Source organism: Schistocerca nitens, chromosome 2, assembly GCF_023898315.1.
Source record: "Schistocerca nitens isolate TAMUIC-IGC-003100 chromosome 2, iqSchNite1.1, whole genome shotgun sequence".
In the NCBI taxonomy this organism is placed as follows: domain Eukaryota; kingdom Metazoa; phylum Arthropoda; class Insecta; order Orthoptera; family Acrididae; genus Schistocerca; species Schistocerca nitens.
Genome location: NC_064615.1, coordinates 960526200 through 960546795, shown reverse-complemented (window position 1 = coordinate 960546795; position 20596 = coordinate 960526200). Strand labels below are relative to the sequence as shown.

Genomic DNA, 20596 nt, shown 5'->3' with positions numbered 1-20596 from the left:
AAAAACGAGTAATTTGGTTCTACAATAACAGTTATTTAATACAAACACATACTCTGAAAAAGTCCAACAACAGAATCAAGCACATATGTAACATGACAGTATTTAGTGTATAGGTTTAGGTCATTCGACAGTGAGGTTATTACTGATGAAGGCAAACAAATGGAACGCTGGGTTGAACACTACCTTGAGTTGTATGCAGTCGAGAATGAAGTTAGCAAGGATGCATGTGACGCCATCAAACAAATGCCAGTTATGGAAGAACTAGATGCAATGCCTACTATGGAAGAACTTAGTAGAGAAATAGATTCTCTTGCTAACGGAAAGGCCCCAGGTGAAGATGGGATCCCTGCAGAAGTTATTAAGTATAACAAGTCTGTTCTTCTCAAACATTTATATTCACTTATCACAACCAGCTGGGAAGAAGGTTATGTCCCGATGAGTATGCGGAATTCGAGGATAGTTACTCTATATAAACAGAAAGGGAACAGAAGTGACTGTAACAATTACCGAGGCATTTCATTACTAAGTGTAGCCAGGAAAGCTTATGCAAGAGTCATCCTTATGCGATTACAGATCTTAGCTTCCAGAATCTACCCAGAATCTCAGCGTGGCTTCAGGCCCGGCCGATCAACCGTAGATATGATCTTCTCCTTAAGACAGCTACAAGAAAAATGTCGTGAGCAGCAGAGGCCACTTTATATTGCTTTCATTGACCTTGTTAAAGCATTTGATTTAGTGAGCAGAAATGGGCTTTTCAAACTGTTGCAGAAGATTGGATGCCCACCTAAACTACTGCAGATAATTGTCTCTTTCCATGAGAAAACACAAGCAACAATTTGCTTCAACGGTAAAACATCAGAAGCATTCCCTGTTAATAGCGGTGTGAAACAGGGGTGTGTGTTAGCTCCTACATTGTTTGGGATTTTCTTTTCCCTTCTGCTCAGATTTGCCTTTGGAGACTGTGAGGAGGGAGTGTATCTACATACGAGGTCTGATGGAAATCTTTTCAACATTGCTCGCCTCAAGGCCAAGACCAAAGTAAATACAGTCGTTATCCGTGAGTTGTTATATGCGGACGATGCAGCTCTAGTAGCGAACACAGAAGATGTGCTGCAGTATATAATCAACAAATTATCAAATGCCTGTGAAAAGTTTGGTCTACTCATCAGACTTCAAAAGACTAAGATCATGGCGCAGAGCACTACCAACCTTCCATCCATTAGCATTGATGGCAATCCTCTCCAGATAGTTGATGACTTTACCTACTTGGGATCCACAATATGTAGCAACTTGTCCATGGACACTGAACTTACTAACAGAATCGCAAAGGCATCATCTGTCATGGCTAGATTGAAAAACAGAGTATGGAACAACGGACTGCTTACCACAAAAACTAAATTAAAAGTCTACAACACTTGTGTTATAAGCACCCTTCTCTATAGCTGTGAGACATGGACAACTCTTTCTAGGCATGAATCTCGACTCAACAGCTTCCATCTCCGCTGTCTCCAGAAGATCCTTCAGATCTCTTGGGGAGATAGAGTACCCAACACTGAAGTCTTTCATTGTGCAAGCACAACCAGCATCTTTGCATTCCTGAGTCATCGACGTCTAAGATGGTTGGGACATGTCAGGCGCATGGATCCTGAACGGATACCGAAACAGCTGCTGTACGGCGAACTTCAGGAAGGTGTGAGGCCAGTGGGATGACCGCATCTTCGTTTCAAGGATGTCTGCAAGAGAGACCTGACCAAGACCAGAATCAATCCAAGTCGCTGGGAAAGCATTGCAGATGACCGTGTCAAGTGGCAAGTAACTGTGCGCAACGGCGTCAATCTCTCAGAGGACGAACGCACACAGGAACAAATCAGGAAGAGGACAAAGCGAAGAGACAGAGCGGCTTCTGTTCGAAGTCCCTCAAATTTCACATGTCCAAACTGCAGTAGGGACTGCCACTCTCGAGTGGGACTTTTTAGCCACAGCAGACGCTGCAGACTCTGAACCAAACATGCTACACCATCATCCCTCAAGGATGGACGGATGCCATTACCATTATTATTAATGTAAGACAGATAAAACAATAATGTTATAATGCATGTACATAAAAGTAAATGCTTTATAATATATATATCATTCATCATTCATGTTATGTTGCAAACCAAAATAAAAGTAAAAAACTAAATTTAGAGCAGAAGGCACTAGAGTTACCTACTGGCGTAATTACAACAACTGGAGGTGATAAATTTAAAAAATTCAAAATCTAATTAATTTTGAAGCCTTGTAACCTTAAGTTTCTTCATTAAAAGAAAGATGAAGAAAATAAATAAAAAGAAATTAGAGAGGGCAAAGGAAATAAATAAACAGAAATTAGAAGGAGCAAGATGGATGCTCCCAGATCTGGATCAAGAGTGTCACAGTGTGAAGTGAGTCAAAAGAGAAGGGGCATTAAATGTGAAGACATGTTATAATCAACTTATACTGAACTGCTGCTAATCAGTTAGCTGTAAGTGAAGACTTAAACTAAAAGGAATCGCAAAAAGTAAATGGGAATGAAAGATAAAAAAGTGAAAAAGGAGCAATAAAGGTTATGTTTGGAGCTGGGGAACAAAAAAAATAAAGAATCATATATTAATGATATTGACCTTATTATTTAAGACCTTTCCAATGTGATAATTGTTGCCCACACTTTTAGACATTAAGTTGCATAGTAGTCTAGAAAAATGTGGTTTAATTCAATGAACAACTTATTCACCATTTTCAGGAGAATATGCTAATTATGAGCAATTCCCAAGAGTCTCATCAACAACATGGAACTTGCAAAACAAATGTTCAGTGGAAGGAGAACTATGAAAGAGAATGAAGAATAGTGAAATATTTATGATGGAACTACTGTGGCCTGTTCTTGTGTGTACAAATTATCGTACTTGTCATTCAATCACTGAAACATTCATTTTTATAATTTTTTTGTTATAGTAATATCCTGTGAAATTCAGGTCACATTAAGAACCCTCTGGAGTCTAAATCAAACTTTTTACACCATAACAACCAATAAATTTCCGTAGTAGTGAATTATGTTTGTCTTGTCTGTTGAAAACTGTGCCCATGCTATATCATCTAATTTAGGGATGTTTTAGATCATAAGTGAACATAAAAAATTATTACTATGAATTACTCCATGTTGGTTTCCATGGTGTTGTAAACATACATGAGTCTGAAATGCACTGTTGAGATGGTGAACTAAGTCTTTTATGCTGTGCTATTGTAGTCTTAGTATGGACCAGAGAACCAGTTTTATGAAATGGAAAAATTAGGGCCCTTGAGGTTGAGCTGTAGAGAAGTAGGTAATACTGGAAAAGAAAGACATGGAGAAGAGTAAATAGATGTTAAAAGTACTAGCAGGCAAGACTAGATATGGAAGAGGGACATTATCTGACTGTTTTGTCATAACAAAATATAATTTTGTCCTGCTACCTCAACTGGAAGGCTTTTTGACAGATACAGTTATGATAATGGAAAGTCACTGGTGGAACATAAATAATGGAAAGGTAACTCACCAAATAGTTTAAGTGCTGAATTGTCAATAGGCACATAAACAAAACTGAAATCATTATTAGTTATCAGATGAATTCTTCTTCAGAACTATAGAGTACATATACACACACAACAACTGCATGGTTAATTTGTCCCAGCTGATTACACTATGCCAGCACTGCAGCTTGAGTGAGCTGAGGGGCTGTGCTAAGTGGTGAGCAGTTTAGAGAGTAAAAATTGTAGAGGAGAACCAAAGCTTGACAATGGTAAGCAGATTCAAATTGATGTAGTTGCAATAGTTGTATAAGGATGAAGAGGATTACTTGGGACAGACTAGCATGTTAAGATGCATCAAACAAGTCTCTGGGCTGAAGGCTATATCAATACAAGGATTTCCTTGTGTACATTCATTTTTATTTGACATAACAAGTGCTTTACTGTTAAACTATTCTTGAAAATCAATTTGACATACTTTGCTGTAATCAGATAGAACATATGATGTTCGTTTTCTCATTATCATATACACTGATAAGAAGTAAAAACTATTAATTAGCATAAGAAATTATCTCTGTTTATACACAAACTCTTTGAGAAGATTTTAAAATATGATTAGATTTTTATGGAATAAGCACACTATGACACAATACTTTTCTGTAGTGTTTTAAGATGGTCAGTTCCTATAGTGTCATGGGAAATGAGAGCAATGAATTCAAGATCTATTTAATACACACACGACTCTTGCATTTTGTCACCTGGATTTATTTTACTAAAAACAAATAGGTTGGGCACAACCAGAAAGCAGAACAGTAGTCTTACTTATTACAACAACAAGGAGATGGTCTTTCCTGGGATGAGAAAATCTTGGCTGTCAGACAAATTGTCGCAAATATTTGTATTACCTCCTTACGTATTATGTCAGTGGTTTTGTGCAAGTAAAAGAACAAGACTACAAAGATGATGTGACTTACCAAACAAAAGTGCTGGCAGGTCGATAGACACACAAACAAACACAAACATACACACAAAATTCAAGCTTTCGCAACCAACGGTTGCTTCATTAGCAAAGAAGGAAGGAGAGGGAAAGACGAAAGGATGTGGGTTTTAAGGGAGAGGTTAAGGAGTCATTCCAATCCTGGGAGTGGAAAGACTTACCTTGGGGGGAAAAAGGGACAGGTATACACTCACACACACACACACACATATCCATCCGCACATACACAGACACAAGCAGACATTTGTAAAGGCAAAGAGTTTGGGCATCTGGTGTGAAAAAAGGCGAAAAAGTGTTGGTTAAAGCTGGGCTATGTTGATCCTGTGGTGAACTTGGGTTGGTAGACGACGATGTGCACAAAGGTTAGGTGGTTGTGTTGCCGCCAAAACACGTAAAAGAGTGGAGCAATTCAAGAAAATTTCGAAAAAACTGCTTGTAAATGTATTAAAAGGAGTGGTTTTCTGGTGGCAGATTGTGAAAATGAGGCTAACAATTGTCTGACAAAGAAATAATGATGTTAAAACCTGTGGGAAGCTGCTAAAAATGATCAGTGATGTGGGAAAAACGGAAATGGAAAAAAAGCAAAAGTTATTAGAACTAGCTGTTTAATAGGTCAAAGGAACTGTTTGTGAACTGGAAATGGTGGATCTTATAGCAGCGGTAGTGTTGAAAGCGGTTTTTTTTTTTTTTTTTTTTTTTTTTTTTTTTTTTTTTTTTTTTTTTTTTTTTTTTTTTAAGTGGGTTACGTATTATTGAGTATATATAGGCGGGATAAAATTGTATGGTAGATTCGGTAAAAAGGGAGAAGGTGAATACAAAGTGAAACTACTTACAAAAACAGAAAGAGAAAATAAGATGACAGAAAAGATTTCGAAATGCAACAGTGACAATAACAAACGTAATTGTCGGGTTCAAATTAATTATATGAATATAATAGAGAGAAACATTCCACGTGGGAAAAATATATCTAAAAACAAAGATGATGTGACTTATCAAACGAAAGTGCTGGCAGGTCGACAGACACACAAACAAACACAAACATACACACAAAATTCAAGCTTTCGCAACCAACGGTTGCTTCATCAGGAAAGAGGGAAGGAGAGGGAAAGACGAAAGGATGTGGGTTTTAAGGGAGAGGGTAAGGAGTCATTCCAATCCCGGGAGTGGAAAGACTTACCTTAGGGGGGAAAAAGGACAGGTATACACTCGCACACACACACATATACATCCGCACATACACAGACACAAGCAGACATTTGTGAAGGCAAAGAGTTTTATACCTGAGTATAAATTTAATTCATTTAATAGCCTGGTGGGACAAGAGAAATATTGAATGTCACATTGCTCTCAACTTGACACAAGCCTTTTGGTTTGACATGATACAGTATTTAGTGTGTTAATATTGCCACTTGGTACCATTTAATTCAGGTTCATGAGGACAAGATGACTTCCTTCCAGATATTGACGTCCCGTAAAAATGTGAGTTGGACAGCAGGAATAAAATATATGCCTCTACAACAGGGGCCAGTTTATCTTGGGAACAGTCAGTAAGATGAAAATGTTAATCAGTTAGTCATATTTTCAAATTCATATCAGGTTCTAGGCTCCCCCTTCCTCCCCAAAAAAATAATTAAATTCAGTATTATAATTTTCTGAAGTCAAACTTTTCAAGTACCAGTTAACCACCAATTTAGTTTCTCTTAGAGAGTTAATTATTTCTTCTCATTATTGCCTCAAAATTTAGAATTTATTTACAGATTCTCTGAATATTTCCCCGTACGTCCATCACAATGCTGAACATTGATGACTAGTAGTGTGAGTCTTCAAGATAACTTATGAAATTATAAGTCTTTTAAAAATTTGTCTTTTCTGCTGTTAGCAATGACATTTCTTTCTTTATGATAATATATGTCTTGTGTAATAGCAAATAATGATTCTTATGTCTAAGCTCTAATAAACAAGCCACTAAAATTAGATCTGTATTTTCTTGCTTGTTACTCTAGTTGCTCCTGCTATCTTATATAAGTAGTCAAAGGTACAATATAGCCACTTTTCTTACTCCATAAACCTAATTAGTGAATCTTCGACTTACACTAAAATACGCTGAATATCAGTAAATTGCCATGAACTATCAATCACAACAAAAAGATCCACTTCTGCAGCAACAGATGTATTAGTTCCAGAATTTTGTGTTGTGGTGCTGCAAGATGTTGAATCCAGAGAAGCTGAAAAATATAGAAAAAAAAACATAACATGAGATACACTTTCAAAACTTTCAAATTACAGGGAGCAATAATGTGGTAGCACAAGCAATGTGGGGAATTTATAAAATCAATTATATTTTTGAATTATTATTAGTGTGAGAAATTAAATTACAAAATTTGGTTATGTAAATTAAACTCTTACATTCTATGAAGAGCATTAATGTCATCTTGAAGTAGTATTACATACACACAAAATGATAATTACTTTGACAGTTGATATTAATAATACCCTACATTTAAATTGGAATTCAACCTTTTTAGTGCTATTCATTTCTCAAACAGTCAGTAAAAAACTGCAATGGAAACTTTTGTTACATTTTTAAACATTATAAAACTTGCTAAAACTGAAATCATTGAGAAATGTTGCTTCATTCTCTTCCTCCCTTTGTAGGCAATATCTTGGGCGTCATTAATATATGAAACATTTTTAAACATTTTATGAAACATTTTTAAACATTATAAAACTTACTAAAACTGAAATCATTGAGAAATGTTGCTTCGTTCTCTTCCTCCCTTTGTAGGCAATATCTTGGGCTACAATAATATATGAAACTTTCATTATTATAATAAATATGTTCAGAAGGGAAAACATTTTAATGAAGAGCTTTAAAGAAAACATTTAAGACTTCTGATTTAATTGATGTTCATATGTATAGCGATATCTTTTGTTATTTGTTAAATGTATACTTTCTTCAGCTGGAAACAAATTATCAGCTTCTGTGTCACCCTTTTGAAAATTGGACTCAGAAGTAACTGGTGACAGAAACGTTAACAGTTATGCTGAGTCTTTCATGATTAAATATCACATAAATTAAGATCTGAAAGCTTATTTGCACAGTCACAAATTTTGTGCAACATACCTAGAATAGAACAGTTTTCTAAAGTGCACTCAATGTTCACCAAATATGTTGCTAGCTGATAGCTTGTTTCATACTATCTCCATTATTCCTTATTATACACTCATCACTCCAAGTAAAAAAAAGGCCAAGTCAACATCAACAAAGTGTATTCATAAATCAGAGCCACTCTTTACAATATTACAAATCAGGATGACTTGCAGTAATGTTCACATTATTATCAAAATATCATGTGATCAAATGAAATGTTTTGCCTAACAGTACCATAGAGTGATGCAAATGTAACAACAACATGAATGTTCGAAGGTGAAATCAATCAGTATCTCACACTTCAGTCAAAAAGAAGCACAGAGGAAGCTGCTTTTGATATCCACAATTACACTACCTACTACCTAAGATTTGTAGTCTAAGGAATTTGGAGGGGAGGACAGAGGTGCGGACTGAAAGAGAAAGAAAGAAAATGAAGTAAAATAGGCTGAGAAATGAGACAAGATTAGAGTGTTGCTAACACGTTTTGCAGAAATATTGTGCTTCACTATTTGTTGTATTCATCACCAAATGGTGAAGTAAAAGGCTCGTATTCTCCACCTTGCTCCTATGGTCTATGGAACAGCACCTTTGACTGATAATAAAATTGCACTTGGTCCTGGGTTTGAACTCATTGGTTGCTTATATCTTCAATAAAATCCTCAGCAATGGTGGCTCAATACTTCCAAAGTAAGTGGTTACCCTCATTCTACCAATGGCCTTGTCCAAGAGGGCAGAGGAGCAGACAGAGTTTCAGGGAAACCTCTTGCCCATGGGGTGGAAAATTGCCCTAAAAGACGGAAGAATCAGCAATGATCAATGGAATTAGGATGCAGAAGGCAATGTCACCACTAGATTAAAGAAATATAATTTGTATCCACACAATATGTGGCCTGTAATTGAAAAAGTGCCATGATGATCTCCCCATTGGCAAAAGTTTCAAGATTAGTTCCCATTTTGTGTCCCAGGGAAGGGAGTGCCATGGAGGTGGTAAGCATGAGAAAAAGATTAAAGAACCTATAAAGGGATAAGCTAGAAAATAAGAAAAGCAAAGTGGAATGGCTCAATCTAGATTTATTGGAGATCAGTGAAGAGAAAGGGAAAGATGATAAGAATTTATTGTCACAATAATATGGGGTAATATCAACAGCAACAGAAAATGGTACAATGGGAGTTGGTTTTGTTGTGGATAGGAAGGTAGGGCAGAGAGTGAGTTACTGTAAAGAGTGAGCTACTGTGGACATTTCAGTGATAGGCTTCTTCCCATCAGAATCAACAGCAAACATCAATAACATTAGTTCTGGTATACATTCCAAAATCACAGGCAGAAGATGAAGAGGAAAGGTATATGAGGACACTGAACATGTGATTCAGTATGTACAGGGAGTTGATACTCTAGTAACCATGGAGGATTGTAATGTGGTGCTAGGGAAAACAACAAAAGCCAGAGTTACAGGAGAATATGGGCTTCATGGTAGAAGTGAGAGAGAAGGAAGGCTCATTGAAATTTGCAATAAAGTTTAGTTAGTAACAGTAGACACACTGTTCAAAAATAGGTATACTTGGAAAAGGCTCAGAGACTTGGGAAAATTCCACCTGGATCACATCACCCTCAGGCAAAGATTATGAAATCAAGTACTGGATTGTAATATGTACCCAGGAGCAAATACAGGGTCAGATCACAATTTAGTAATAATGAAGAATAGACTGAAATTTGAGAGAATTGTATGGAAGAATTAAAATGGAAGGAAATTTGAAACTGAGTAATAAGGAATGATGCATGTTTGATGCTCTCTAAGGCTGTGGTACAAAAATGTTCAAAGGAAGATGGGAATATAGCAGAATAAGTTATTTAGGAATTAAATAAATAAGAAGTGTAAGGAAGCCAAGATAAAACGTCTGAAGGAAAAATGTGAAGAAACTGAAAAAGAAAAGCTCACCGGATGGACTGATTCATTATACAGAAAAGCCTTCATTGGAACTAAAAGCAAGGCTGTCAACATCAGGAGGTAAACTGGAATTCCACTGTTATCTGCGGAAGAGAGAACAAACTGGTGGAAAGAGTAAATTGAAGGCTTTTACAAAGCAAAGGTTGTGTCGAAGCAAGCTGGGATATTTTTCACTTCCCCTCTTGTTTTGCCATCTGCCTCCTTAAAATTCATTTTTTTCAGTTTTAACTAATTACCATTAACATACGTGACTACAATCGCCATTTTCATAAAAGAGAAAGGTTGTCCATCAGTTTTAAATAATATAACACCAGATCTAATTTTGTGCTTAGTTTTATGTATGTAATTGAATTTCTAATTTATTTTGATTATTACTAGTCAGTATCTTTCATTATAAGGTGAAATCAGTAATTGTTTCGTAACTTAAATTCTATTGACAAACTGCCTATTGGCTTCTGTCTCGGGTTCTTCGGCCGACGTTCATCTAATGATTTTTCTGACGTTTCGCCAGCACGAGTGGCTGGCATTGTCAAAGCTTCACCCTCCATTGCCGGTGGTGAACTGGCAATGGAGGGTGAAGCTTTGACAATGCCAGCCACTCGTGCTGGCGAAACGTCAGAAAAATCATTAGATGAACGTCGGCCGAAGAACCCGAGACAGAAGCCAATAGGCAGTTTGTCAACAAGTGGCCACGAAAGCCTTAACAATTTTGTATTAAATTCTATTGTTGAGTTATAGACAAATATAAATTCTACACTAATTATCAACATTTGGAAGACGAAATGCTAGTATTCTTAGAGGATCTATTTGGCTCTATTCGAAAACATGTTAACAAAACCAGCCCTTAATTAATTCCAAAGTAATTAACAGTTTTGTCAAAAGTATTGTTGGCATAACTATAAATATATTAATTACATGATTTAAACAAATAATTTGGCTTAACCCTTTTAGTAGAAGAAACTGTTAAAAAGAACCAATTTTTCGATTTATCCAGTTAATCGAATGACTTAAGTTTTAATTGTGATTTCTTTAAATTAAACATCAAACAATATGTAGTTTCAGCACCTATTATTGTGATGATATTATATAAGAGCCCAATTTTTGGTCCTGAGACAGTCAGTCCATGGCAGAGTTTCAAACGAGAAACCTCTGTTGGTTAGAACAACAACAATGCTTCAACTTAATTGTGAAATATGTACTACACAATTAGGCCATGTGTTAAAACAATGACAGTGCCTGCTCCGTATGTACCTTTCCTGTTCTTCAAGAACTGTGAACTTTGTGGTTAGGTTTTTACTGCTCGTAGATATTCATCAGTAAACTATTGTAGCAGTATTTGGATGTTCACCCAAACTATTAATGAGGCTTATGGAAAGTTCAATCAATAGAGCACTGGCCACATACAGGGTGGTCCATTGATAGTGACCGGGTCAAATATATCACGAAATAAGCATAAAATGAAAAAACTACAAAGAACGAAACTCATCTAGCTTGAAGGAGGAAACCAGATGGCGCTATGGTTGACCCGCAAGATGGCGGTGCCATAGGTCAAATGGATATCAACTGCGTTTTTTAAAATAGTAACCCCCATTTTTTATTGCATATTCGTGTAGTACGTAAAGAAATATGAATGTCTTAGTTGGACCACTTTCTTCGCTTTGTGATAGATGGCGCTGTAATAGTCACACACGTATAAGTACATAGTATCATGTAACATTCCACCAGTGCAGATGGTATTTGCTTCATGATACATTACCCGTGTTAAAATGGACCATTTACCAATTGCAGAAAAGGTCGATATCGTGTTGATGTATGGCTATTGTGATCAAAATGCCCAACAGGTGTGTGCTATGTATGCTGCTCGGTATCCTGGATGACATCGTCCAAGTGTCCGGACCGTTCGCCGGATAGTTACATTATTTAAGGAAACAGGAAGTGTTCAGCCACATGTGAAATGTCAACCATGACCTGCAACAAATGATGATGCCCAAGTAGGTGTTTTAATTGCTGTCGCAGCTAATCCGCACATCAATAGCAGACAAATTGCGCGAGAATCAGGAATCTCAAAAACGTCGGTGTTGAGAATGTTACATCAACATCAATTGCACCCATGCACCAGGAATTGGATGACAACAACTTTGAATGTCGTGTACAGTTCTGCCACTGGGCACAAGATAAATTACGGGCTGACAGATTTTTTGCATGCGTTCTATTTAGCGATGAAGCGTCATTCACCAACAGCGGTAATGTAAACCGGCATAATATGCACTACTGGGCAACAGAAAATCCACGATGGCTGCAACAAGTGGAACATCAGTGACCTTGGTGGGTTAATTTATGGTGTGGCATTATGGGATGAAGGATAATGGGCCCCATTTTATTGATGGCAATCTAAATGGTGCAATGTATGCTGCTTTCCTACATAATGTTCTACCGATGTTACTACAAGATGTTTCACTGCATGACAGAATGGTGATGTACTTCCAACATGATGGATGTCCGGCACATAGCTAGCGTGCGGTTGAAGCGGTATTGAATAGCATATTTCATGACAAGTGGATTGGTCATCGAAGCATGTTCACTGGAACTGACGTGCCTGGATTTCTTTCTGTGGGGAACGTTGAAGGATATTTGCTATCATGATCTACTGGCAACGCCTGAGAACATGTGTCAGTGCATTGTCAATGCATGTGCGAACATTACGGAAGGCGAATTACTCGCTGTTGAGAGGAATGTTGTTACATGTATTGCCAAATTCATTGAGGTTGATGGACATTATTTTGAGTATTTATTGCATTAATGTGGTATTTACAGGTAGTCACCCTGTAACAGCATGCATTCTCAGAAATGATAAGTCCACAAAGGTACATGTATCACATTGGAACAACCAAAATAAAATGTTCAAACATACCTACGTTCTGTATTTTAATTTAAAACCCCTACCTGTTACCAACTGTTCATCTAAAATTGTGAGCCATATGTTTGTGACTATTACAGAACCATCTATCACAAAGCAAAAAAAGTGGTCCAACTAAAACATTCATATTTCTTTACATACTACACGAATATGTAATAAAAAAGGGGGTTCCTAAATAAAAAATCACAGTTGATATCCGTTTGACCTATGGCAGCACCATCTAGCGGGCCAACCATAATGCCATCTGGTTTCCCCCTTCAAGCTAGACAAGTTTCGTTCTTTGTAGTTTTTTCATTTGATGCTTATTTTGTGAGATATTTGGCCCAGTCATGATCAATGGACCACCCTGTATATATAACTGTGTATTATTGGGGGGTTGTGAAAAGTGAAAGTAAAAGACTGTGAAACGCAACTGTGCATCTGATGGCTACATCATTTACAGTAGACAGTAGTTACATTTCCACCCCCTATATTTTTCAGCCAGTATGTCGACACTGAGGACAACAAACGAAGAAGAATTAAAGTGGGCAAGCACCATCACGAGGTATTGTCTAATGACATGGTAGATACAAAACAAAATGGGAGCTGAGATAAAAGACATTGTGAATCAAGTATAATTATAAGAGTTTAACTGAGCTTTGGAAGGACAGAAGGTCAAATAAAGCAGAAAGATTAAGATAACATACCTTCAGGATTTCTACAAATGTTGGGGGAACTGGCAGCTAACTGTTTATTCATATTGGTGCTTAGAATCTATGAAAGCGGAGACTTACAATGAGGCTTTCAGAAAAATACCATCCACATAATTCCGAAGATAGCAAGGGCAGATAAATATAAGAATTATCACAATATAAATTTAACACCTAGCCAAGTTGTTGACAAGAATAATATACAGAAAAATAGAAAAGAAAACTGAAGAGCTATCAGATGATGATCAGTTTGGTTTTCAAAAAGGTAAAGGAAGCAGAAATTCATTTCTGATTCTGCACTTAACAATGGCAGCAACACTTATGAAAAATCAAGACATGATTATTGGATTTATTAACCCAGAAAAAGTGGGCGACTGAGTAAAATAAGGCAAGATGTTCAAAATTCTGAGAAAAGTAGGAGTAAGGTATAGGGAACTACATATAAGATACCATACCAGCAACTACAAGGCATACATTGCATTACTCAAAGTGCTGTGCTAAATAAACCATACCCTGAGCAGTGTCAATATAAGCAAAATGAGTCTATTCCTAATGCCTTGGAATATGCTGTTCGCAGTTCTTGGTCTAGAGGTTAGCTTTGTTGCCTCTGGATCACGAGGTCCCGGGTTCGATTCCCGGTAGGTCGGGGATTTTCTTCACCTGGAGACTGGGTGTTTGTGTTGTCTTAATCATTTCATCATCATTCAGGAAAGTTGTGAGACTTGACAGTGTAAAGATTAGGAATTTGTGCAGGTGTCGATAATCTTGTCATTGAGTCCCCCACAGACCAACATAATCACCATGGGAATATGCTGTATATCCACCTTTCAGTGCACTTCTAGTGTCTGAATCATTTGTCATTCATTTAAATTCCAGGCTTACAAGTGTTAGCCAATTGGCAGACATCATTTTTTGTCAATTTTATTATAGTTCAAAAACCTTCATGAGTGTGTGTACAACTCCCCAAAGCTTCACTAAAGACTGGTGAACTGTATAGGCATGCATACAGGACAAACAAAGAAACATTCCTTACATATACAGGGTGTCCCAGCTATCTTGTCCACCCAAAATATTTCTGGAACAATAACAGCTATTGGAAAACGACTTTCACCGGTATCAATGTAGGGCTGGGGCCCATGAATGTACAAATTTGGAAACATTCTAAAACCAAAGCATATGTGATTTTTAACACAAATTTATGCTTTTTTAAATGAACCTCCTATATTTTTTCTTCGGCAATCCATAGCATGACAAAGCACATACACAATGGCGTTGATTGCATCGCAATATCCCATTACATCCCGAGATATTAAGACACGAAGTTGACGCTTGAAACACCCGACATGCGCTGCTAGCGCACGTCCTGAGGCTCAGGCGTGAACCCCATGCTGACCGTAATCGCGATGTGATTGACATGCATAATCACACTTCCATACTTATCAAGAGGTCCGAAACGAATAATACGGTCTGCTGCCATCCTGCTGCGATTACGTGCGGCATGGGGTTCACGCCTGAGCCTCAGGACGTGTGCTAGCAGCGCATGTCGGGTGTTTCAAGCGTCAACTTCGCGTCTTAATATCTCGGGATGTAATGGAAATATAGCGATGCAATCAACGCCATTGTGTATGTGCTTTGTCATGCTATGGATTGCTGATGAAAAAATATAGGAGGTCCATTTAAAAAAACGTACGTTTGGGTTAAAAAACACATATGCTTTGGTTTTAGAATGTTTCCAAATATGTACATTCATGGGCCCCAGCCCTATATTGATACCGGTGAAAGTCGTTTTCCAATAGCTGTTATTGTTCCAGAGATATTTTGGGTGGACAAGATAGCTGGGACACCCTGTATATGGAATTCCATTACCTTGGAAGCAAGATAACATGCTGAATGAAGCAAGGAGGACATAAAAAGCACACTACTAGAGGCAAAGAGAGCATTTCTGGACAAAGAAGTCTACTAACATCAAACATAAGACCTAATTTGAAGAAGAAATTGCAGAGAATGTATCTTAGGAGCACAGTATGTGTGGTAGTGGATCATGATCTGAGGGAACACCAGAAAAGCAGGGAATAGAAGTGTCTAAGATGTGATGATATAGAAGGATGTTGAAAACAAGATGTACTGATAAGCTAAGGAATGATGAGGTTCTCCACAGCATCAGGAAAGAAAGAAACATGCATAAAATACTAATACAAAAACAGTATGATAAGACATATGCTAAGCCATCAGAGAATAATGTCAATGGTACTAGAGGAAGGTTTAGAGAGTAAATACTGCAGGGGAAGACAGAGATTGGAATATATGCAACAAACAGTTGACGATTTAGAGTTCAAGTGCTTTTCTGAGATGAAGAGGTTGGCACAAGAGAGGAATTCATGGTAGGCTGCATCAAACAAGACAAAAAAAACCTCATTAAATATTCCCATCCTTCCCCTAAACTACACATGCACATAATTTATATCCCATACAACTGATGCATCAGTTCATCACCTTTCCATTGTAATATGGGTTCATATTGCTACCATTCATTCTGAGCAGTACACATATTCAATAAACATTGATGAGTATGGAAGGAAAATCAGTAAAGCCACTCATAAACATAATTTGTAGCTTCTGTGTCAATATCATGGCTATGCAACCTGCAGATCCACTTTTGGACTCTGTGTATCTTAACTAGAACTGATATCTCTGATATGTTACCCATCATGTATGTTTCATATTCTCAGAGATGGTGGAAATGTGTACACTAGAGTTGCCTCTGGGAGGATAAGGCCTTAATTTCCCATTCACTCTTTATTTCCCTAAGTTGCTTAAAGTCAATTCTTAGTATTGACATTTTGTATATTCCATAAGAGTATAATGTTTTAATGGTTTGAGAAGCATATCTGTAGTAAGGAACTGCTTGATGATTACACACTGAAATAAAAAATTTAGTAACAATCTGATACAACAATTTCTTTTGATGAAGATTATTATTATGAAAAGTTATTTGGGACAGCTACTCTGAGCCCTGTCACATAGTTACTTTTATGAACTTTATATTTAGGAGTACATTGTTACTTACTAATGTAAGAGTGCAGAGCAGAAATTGCGTCTGCTGAGAAACTTTTCACTGCTTCAAGTTTCATTGATGTTGCTAACGGTGCAGAGGTATATAAAGTATATGCAAATGCATCTACCTGTAACAAAAATTGAAGATCAATTATTACTTAAAATGCTGCACAGGGTAGCCATGCGGTCTGAGGCATCTTGCCACAGTTCACGGGGCTCCCCCCATTGGAGGTTCGAGTTCTCCCTCAGGCATGGAAGTGTGAGTGTTGTCCTTAGCATAAGTTTGTATAAGTTAGATTAAGTAGTGTGTAAGCCTAAGGACCAATGATCGGCATTTTGATCCTATAGGAACTTACCACAAAAATTACTTACAACGAAACATATCTATAAATACAGGCACTTTAGTTATACTGGTAAGTTTTATACTTGAACTGAACTAAAGACTTTTCCAATTAGTAACTACATGGAAATTCATGTCATGAGTAGACTTAGTTTCTCTCCTCTGTTAAATATGTATGGGATTTGTACAATACAAACATACATAGAAATTAGTGGTTCCAATTTCCAAGCAAGTTATTTTTTATTAGCAATGTCACAAATTTTATCAAAAAATAAAGAAAAAAACACAATTTAATTCTTGTCTGCTACATGAAACTATTGCATATTATTTGGCTAATCTAGTGCATTGCCTTTTGCATGGGCAGGAATACCTTTAAATCCCACATCTGAATCCTACACTCAGCTGTCTTAACATAATTTGACTCATGTGATGAGTAGCCACTTGGGCAGGGCTGCATAAATGTGGCAGAAATTGTCATAGTCTTGGGGTCCTCATTATTATCAGCTTCTCAGCAGTCATCATTAGTTTTAACTACTTTTGTAGTAGTGGGTACTAGTGGGATTCAGCTTCAATTTTGGTCCATTTTGTGTTTGTTTTATTGCCACAAGATCACCAGCTTTCTATCTAAAGGCTTTCCTCTGACATCAGTTGAAGGTAGCAAAGTTAGTAATTTAACATCTTCCCTCACTTCATTGCATCTCTCTACAAATCAATTAATAAGATCTCCTTCCAATAATTTTGATGTGAGGCTGTATGTGTATCTTAACTCTCAATCCTGATATTTACATGCTAAGTTGAATTCAAAGCACACTGAACTGTTAGTACCATTTTGTATCATTCAGTTGGCTTGTCCTACTAAGCTTAGCAATGATTATAGCCAAGGTAGAGTCGATTCTCTTAATCTCCCCATTTGCTCTAAGGAGTCCCATCATTATTAAAATGTGCTCAATTGCTTCTACCATGCTGTACTCCTCCAGTGCTTGAGATGCTAAACAATTACTTCTATCAGTGTTTACTTGGATTGGATTCTCAAAATTAATCTTCTGTAGTTCCCTTTTATTATTTGTTTCTATTGATTTCATAGTCCTTTAAGGATAAATCCAAAACCAGTAGTACTTCTGATGTGGCTGCACCACATGTGAGTTGATTGAAGTGGTCCAGATGATCCCTGTGATAAGTATAATGTGGCCCAGTCTCTTTGAAAAGGGATTGCATGAAATTTTCTTCTTTTTTGATTCAACAATGTAGAAAAAGATAGATTGCTGCTTACCATAAAAAAGGTATGTTAAGTTGCAGACAGATACAACTAAAAGACACTTATGTAATGCTTTCACCCACAGCCTTCATCAGCAAAAGAGACACACACCATTCATACACACAAGCAATGATATCTCATGACACATAATTGTCAACTCCAACATCTCGGCCTGAGATGCTGGAGTTGGTGGTCATGTGTGCATGTGGTATGGTTGCTTGTGTGTATGAATGCTCTATGTCTCTCTTTTGCTGATGAATGATGTTGCCGAAAGCTTGATATAAGTGTCTTTTAATTGTGCCTATCTGCAACTTAACATGTCTTCTTTATGGTAAGTACCAATCTGTCTCTTCCTACATTGTTCATATTCCTACATGGAGTTTCCATTGTTTGATTTTCTTTTCTGATTTCTTATTAATAGTTGAATGCTCTGTGTGTTAAATAACACACTCGGAAATCATTTGTTTCAAGTTATTGTTTAAATCTGATACATAATAATCATGTTTTAGTTCCTCTTTGGTTCACTTAATGGTGTAATGTACTTTCTCATGCATGTGAAATCACTGGAATCTCTCTTCCATCACTGAACTTGAAAAGAAGTCCAACTCTCACTAAATCACACTTTGAGGAAGTTTTGATCATTGCCAAACTAACATTCTTCTCTTGAGTTTTTCTGATTGTACCAATTAACATTTCAGCAAAAAGAAAAAAAAAGAAAAAAACCATCTACATGTTCCATATTTCAAAAAATCCTGATTTAAGATGATGAAACAATATACTTTAAAACTAACACACCCCTTGCTATTCTCAGTACTTCTTATTCAAGGTCTTTTGAAATGCAGAATAATCTATTGCAATTTTAATATGCATTTCTAGTAAACAAACACAGAATTTGTTTAAGGCATTAACAATTGCTAAGATCTTAAGATCATAACTTCTGCAACTTTTTTGTTGAGGTGTGGTTTTACTCATGTCAGAGACTAGATATAATATTGCCATCATATGGAGATTTCTGTAATAGCACAGCATCAAAGCCATCTTTGCTTGGAACTGTGTGTAGTTCAGTTTTGTATTTTTCACTGTAAATTTTTGAAACTGAATCTAAATCTGCATGTATACTCTGCAAACACCATGAGGTGCATGACAGAGAGTGCATCCAATTGTACCAGTTAATAGGGTTTCTTTCTCTTCCATACATGTATGGAGGGTGGGAAGAATGATTGGTTGAATACCTCTGTGTGTGCAGTAGTTATTCTAATCTTATCATCATGTTCCCCATGTGAGCAATACATAGGGGATTATAGTATATTCCCACAGTCATCATTTAAAGATGGTTCTTGAAACTTTATTAGTAAATTTTCTTGGGATAGTTTACATCTATTTTCAAGAGTCTTCTAGTTCAGTTTCTTCAGTATCTATGTGACACTCTCTCATGGATCAAACAAACCTGTGACCATTCATGCTGCTCTTCTCTGTATACTTTCAATATCCCATTATTCAAATTTGGTGTGGGTCCCACATACTTACACAATATTCTAGAACCAGTCCCTTGTGTGATTTGTAAGCAATCTCCTTTGTAAACTGATCACACTCTCCCAGTAGTCTACCAATAAATGAAAGTCTACCACCTGCTTTACCCACAACTGAACCTATATTATCATTCCATTTCACATCCCTACAAAGTGTTACACCCAGGAATTTGTATGAGTTGGCCAATTCCAACAGTGACTCATTGATATTAAAGTCATAGGATACTACATTATTCTGCTTTGTGAAGTCACACAGTTTCACATTTCTGAGCATTTAAAGTTAGTTGCCAATCTTTAACCCATTTTGAAATCTTACCAAAATCTGCCTAAATATTTATGCAGTTTCTTCCACATAATACTTCATTATAGATGTCTGCATCTTCTGTAAAAAGGTTGAGGTTATTGTTAGTATTGAGTGCAAGGTATTAATATACAACAGGAACAGCAAGGGTCTCAACACACTTCCCTTGGGCACTCCTGGACTTACTTCCACATCTGACAATGACTCTCAATCCAAGATAACATGCTGCACCCTCTCTATCAAGAAGTGCTCAACACAGTCAAAACTTTGACTTGATACCCCATATGATCATACTTTCAACAATAAGTGCTGTTGTGGTACTGAGTCAAATGTATTTTGGAAATCAAGAAATACTGTGTCTACCTGAATGCCTTGATCCAAAGCTTTCAGTATGTCTTGAGAAAAGTGTGCGTTGGGTTTCACATGATTGATGTAATCAGAATCCATGCTGGTTGGTATCGAGGTGGTCATTCTGTGCAAGATACATGTTTGAGCTCAGAATATGTTCTAAGATACTACAACAAATTGGTGTCAAAGATACTGGATCGTAGATTTGTGAATCCCTTCTACTGCTCTCCTTGTAGATGAGTGAGCCTGTGCTTTTCACCAAGAAATGAGTCCAGTTTTTTGTTCCAAGTTTATTGTTCTACAATAGATTATAGTTAGAAGAGGGACTAAGTCAGCTGCAAATTCAGTACAGAACCTGATAGAGATTCCATCATGCCCTATTGCTTTGTTCAGTTATAATTATTTCAGCTGTTTTTCAACACCACTGACACTAATACTTATCTCATTTATCTTTTCAGTGGTATGAGAACTAACTTGGGGCAATTCTGGATTTTCCCTTTAAAGGAGCACTTGGAAACAGAATTAAGCATCTCAGCTTTCGCTT

The 20596-nt window shown here is 36.9% G+C and overlaps 1 protein-coding gene across 2 annotated transcripts in view; it reads right to left on the bottom strand.

The window, feature by feature from the left end:
- Positions 1 to 20596, bottom strand: part of LOC126237280 (uncharacterized) — a 157175-nt gene that overhangs the window by 40416 nt on the left and 96163 nt on the right. For both annotated transcript variants that reach the window (XM_049947217.1, XM_049947216.1), the window contains exons 9-10: positions 16293 to 16407; positions 6615 to 6747 (exon numbers count right to left, since the gene is read on the bottom strand). In XM_049947217.1, the coding sequence (XP_049803174.1) occupies positions 6615 to 6747; positions 16293 to 16407 (248 nt within the window). The remainder of the gene's footprint in view (positions 1 to 6614; positions 6748 to 16292; positions 16408 to 20596) is intronic.